The sequence below is a fragment of the Electrona antarctica genome (assembly GCF_951216825.1).
Source record: "Electrona antarctica genome assembly, chromosome: 22".
NCBI classification, from domain to species: domain Eukaryota; kingdom Metazoa; phylum Chordata; class Actinopteri; order Myctophiformes; family Myctophidae; genus Electrona; species Electrona antarctica.
Genome location: NC_136805.1, coordinates 764064 through 769063, shown reverse-complemented (window position 1 = coordinate 769063; position 5000 = coordinate 764064). Strand labels below are relative to the sequence as shown.

The window sequence follows — 5000 nt, the reverse complement described above, 5'->3', positions numbered from 1 at the left end:
AGAAATAAACGGCCACTGACGTTATCGCCGTAACTTAACTTAACTACTTGAAACCGATCCCTATTCTGGGGCGGTGAGCATTGGCCCCGGAAATAGCAGATCTACAATCTCACCTCACGTCACAGCAACACTTTGTCTCGCAGATAGACTGGGCTATATTGAGCTTGTAGATTGGCTATTTTCAGCCAAGAGGTTTGGTGTTGAGGGGAAATAAAGCAGAGCTTTACGGTTGGTCGTCAATCTGTGGCTCGTCGGGAACGAGAGGACAGAAAATGACCTTTAACTGCAGAAAAACTAATCTACAAACTGTAATATAGAAACTTGATATAGTATCATGTATCAACACACTGGCCAAGTTATCAAATACTAGAGAGCGTTGCAGTCCCGCCCCCTTTCATGACGACGTGAGACCCAGAAGTGAATTCTCCGTTCATTTTCTCCATAGGCTTTAAAAAAGGTATTTATTTAAAGACGGTTACGCCTTGGGGACAAAGACAACTGGAGTCGTGACAACTCATGACAATAAACACAATGTTTTGGGGCCGAACAAATAATTACAAAGAAGAAAAACAACAGAAAGGTTTGCCGTTCTCTTCTTCTTTCTAATTATTTGTTCGGCCCGAAAAATTGTGTTTATTGTCACACCTCGAGTTGGCTTTGTAAGAGGCTTAAAAGGTCTTTAAATAAATACTTTTTGAAATGTCTATGATGAAAATGAACGGGGAATCATTTCCTGGGCCCTGGTAGGGGGCGGGACTGAGACGCTCTATAAGAAAGAGGCAATAAGTGAAAATATCTGATGCAGATCTACAAGCTCGTGGCAGCGGTGGCCGAACGGATTGCGGAGCGGTCTTGATACCGGAAGGTCGCCAGTTCGAATCAGTGTTCCGACACGTTCAAATTACCACCGCTGAAGTGCCCTTGAACAAGGCATTGAACCACTACGATGAAATGTTCTATGAGCAAGGCCTGGCTGGAAACAAGTTCTTGAGCTTAGCCCAGATCTTAGCCCAGATCTACAAGCTCTTGTAAATCTGCTATTTAAATATCTGATGCAGATCTACAAGCTCTTATAAATCTGCTATTTAAATATCTGATGCAGATCTACAAGCTCTTGTAAATCTGCTATTTTCACACTATATCTTTCTGTGGAAACGAGTCAGACTAATGCCTCAACAACTACATTCCAAGTGCCTTTATGGGTGGGGGAGGGGGGTCCCCAGTTCAAATAGGATCATTTTGGGGGAGGTAGAGCCCTGGGAGACCCCGCTCAACCAAGTATGTAGGGTTTAAGTGTGTAGGGTGTAAGTGTGTAGGGTCTAAGTGTGTAGGGTCTAAGTGTGTAGGGTCTAAGTGTGTAGGGTCTAAGTGTGTAGGGTCTAAGTGTGTAGGGTCTAAGTGGTTGGGAGAAAAACAAACTAAACTACTTCTCAACACTACTTGTCACAAATGACCTCAGAAGACTTTATTTCCACAACCACTCAACCTGAGAGAGAGAGACTAAGATACAAGAGAGAGAGAGAGAGAGATGGAAAGATTGAGAGGTATAGAGAGATATTTGGAGGCGAACAGAAGAGAGAGAGATCATGGTTTATTGTAATGTTCCACAGAGAGCAACAGGAGGTCCGACAGACAGACAGACTGGTGGGCGGACGGACGGACGGGCGGGCGGGCGGGCGGGCGGGCGGGCGGGCGGACGGACGGGCGGGCGGGCGGGCGGGCGGACGGACGGACGGACGGGCGGGCGGGCGGGCGGACGGGCGGGCGGGAGGGCGGACGGGCGGGCGGACGGGCGGACGGACTGACGGGCGGGCGGGCGGGCGGGCGGGCGGACGGACTGACGGGCGGGCGGGCGGGCGGACGGGCGGGCGGGCGGGCGGGCGGACGGACGGACGGACGGACGGGCGGACGGACGGGCGGGCGGGAGGGCGGGCGGGCGGGCGGGCAAAAAAAATCAATGGATCATGGATGATGTTATATGAACTGGATCAACGCATGCACTGTATGCCTCTGGAGTTACACGCTGCACAACCTTCAACCGTGTGTGTGTGTGTGTGTGTGTGTGTGTGTGTGTGTGTGTGTGTGTGTGTGTGTGTGTGTGTGTGTGTGTGTGTGTGTGTGTGTGTGTGTGTGTGTGTGTGTGTGTGTGTGTGTGTGTGTGTGTGTGTGTGTGTGTGTGTGTGTGTGTGTCCTGTGTTTCAGGAGGAGCTGAACAGAGGGAAGCCCAACTGGGAGCATCTCAGTGAGGACCTCCATGTCCTCATCACGGTGGAAGACACACACAACAGAGCTCAGGTCAAACTGCAGAGAGCCACGGCAGAGGTCAAGAAGCTGCTCATCCCAGCCGTGAGTACACACACACAGTACAGTACAGTACAGTACAGTACAGTGCAGTACAGTACAGTACAGTACAGTGCAGTGCAGTGCAGTGCAGTGCAGTGCAGTGCAGTACAGTACAGTACAGTACAGTACAGTACAGTACAGTGCAGTGCAGTGCAGTGCAGTGCAGTGCAGTGCAGTACAGTACAGTACAGTACAGTACAGTACAGTGCAGTGCAGTACAGTACAGTACAGTACAGTACAGTGCAGTGCAGTACAGTACAGTACAGTACAGTACAGTACAGTGCACCCACCACAGGAGCCAATGTGTTTGTTCAATATGTGTTTTTTTTTTTGATCAATCCGAACGATCAATCAATCGTTAGTGGACACCAAGGGGGCAGGCAGACTTTCCAACGTTGAAGCTCTGGGTCCTAGTGGTAGGAGGAGGGACTACAGGCGGACCCGTGGATTCATGACCGGGAAACCCCGTGCAGCTGGGCTTTAACGTTGAGCGCTCGGTTGCCCTACGTCACTCAGGACCTCAAAGTTGAGGTCCTGGGAGGGACTTCCGGCAGTCTTCCGGGTGCTTCAAAACGCCACTGAGCAACTTCCACTGACATGAATAGCTGGGGGGGCGGAGCTTCGCGCCAGTTCAGTCTCTATTATATATATACTCTATGGTGGACACCACCACTGTTCTACTAGAGTTGTCCCGATACCTTTTTTTTCAGACCGAGTACAAGTACTTAATTTTTAGTACTAGACGATACCGAGTATACCGATACGAGTACTTTTTATTTTCGTTGAGTAAGCACTTATTTTACCCCCTTTTTCTCCAATTTACTTTCATTGTCATGCCTACACTCATTCGTTCAGCCTAGTGTCAATTGGATGTTTTGGTATCGGGGCCGGTTCCGAGTACCGAGTACTTGAGGGGTGGTATCGGCCCGAGTAACCCATACCAGTACCGGCATCGGAACAACTCTGTGTTCTACACAACGAGTGGGCGTGGTCACTGTACTTCTCCACTCACAGTAAGAGACTGGAGTCTCTGTGGTGCGTTTTGAAAACACACTCTGAGACTGCTGGAGTTTCATCAGATTTGTGTATTTCCAAACTCACCGTCCGTTGCTCTCCTAAACTCTCCTAAACTCTCCTAAACTCTCCTAAACTCTCCTTCCTAAACTCTCCTAAACTCTCCTAAACTCTCCTAAACTCTCCTAAACTCTCCTAAACTCTCGTCTCGTGATTCCATTAAATGAACGGGAGGTTTGCTCTCTCGTTGCCTCTGCTGGGACTCACAGCGTATAGCTTGGCAAAAAGAACAGATCTACATAATATGTGAGAGTCTGTTAACGATGCATCGTGCTGCTGCAACCAGACCCGATGTTGGCTTGTAGATCATTTGTTTTATAGCAGGTTTGTCACAATCGTACTACAGACTAGAGTACAAACACTGATCTACAAGCTGTCTGGAGTACAAACACTGATCTACAAGCTGTCTGGAGTACAAACACTGATCTACAAGCTGTCTGGAGTACAAACACTGATCTACAAGCTGTCTGGAGTACAAACACTGATCTACAAGCTGTCAGTTCAGATCAGTTATTTGGAGTATAAAATGTGGTTCTGAAACGCTGTTGATTTTGAATAGTTTTCATTTAGTTTTAGTCACATTTCAGTCACCTGGAATGTTTTCGTGTTAGTCTAGTTTTAGTCAACTAAATATACAGTTGATTTAGTCGACTAAAATGTGTTTGGGTGAGCCTTGATTCCGTCGTAATGGCTGTTTTTACACTTACTGAAAATGGCAGCTCTACAAGCTCACAACGCGTTGCGCTGCGACGTGTTGTGAGCTTGTAGATCGGCTATTTTCAGCATGCAACCAAGTGTAAAATGACTTCTACTGGATCTCTTCCACTAGTCCCTTCCTAACATTTTAGTCTAGTTTTTTAATTTGTTGACGAAATTGTCTAAATAATTAGTCCAATTAAGTCATCATAGCTTAGTTTTCATTTAGTTTCCGTTTAGTTTTCGCCAGTGGAAAACAGGTAGTCGACAAACATATTATCGTCATAGTTTTAGTCGAGGAAATCAACGGCTGCTGAAGCATGCATGTGACCACACGGAGCAGCGAGGTGTTGGTATGCATGTGCGCGCACACGCTAGTCCATGTGTGTGTAGAGGATCGCAGGGGTGTGTGTGTGTGTGTGTGTGTGTGTGTGTGTGTGTGAGAGCGAGCGAGAGAGAGAGTGTAAGGGGTTAGGGTAATTAGGGAACACACGCATAAAGGGGTTTCCATGGTAACCCAGGGGTTGTTTGAAAGGCTGCGCGAATGAATGGCCACTCTGTTCAGATCCTCTCCTCTCCTCTCCTCTCCTCTCCTCTCCTCTCCTCTCCTCTCCTCTCCTCTCCTCTCCTCTCCTCTCCTCTCCTCTCCTCCTCTCCTCTCCTCTCCTCTCCTCTCCTCTCCTCTCCTCTCCTCTCCTCTCCTCTCCTCTCCTCTCCTCTTCTCCTCTCCTCCCCTCCCCTCTCCTCTCCTCTCCTCTCCTCTCCTCTCCTCCCCTCCTCCTCCCCTCCTCCTCCCCTCCTCCTCCCCTCCTCTCCTCTCCTCTCCTCTCCTCTCCTCTCCTCTCCTCTCCTCCCCTCCCCTCCCCTCCCCTCCCCTCCCCTCCCCT

General features: G+C 49.0%; 1 protein-coding gene across 2 annotated transcripts in view; it reads left to right on the top strand.

Annotated features, from left to right (window-relative positions):
* qki2 (QKI, KH domain containing, RNA binding 2) overlaps window positions 1–5000 on the top strand; it is a 63564-nt gene that overhangs the window by 37174 nt on the left and 21390 nt on the right. For both annotated transcript variants that reach the window (XM_079493432.1, XM_079493433.1), the window contains exon 4: window positions 2203–2346. In XM_079493432.1, coding sequence (XP_079349558.1) covers window positions 2203–2346 — 144 coding nt within the window. The remainder of the gene's footprint in view (window positions 1–2202; window positions 2347–5000) is intronic.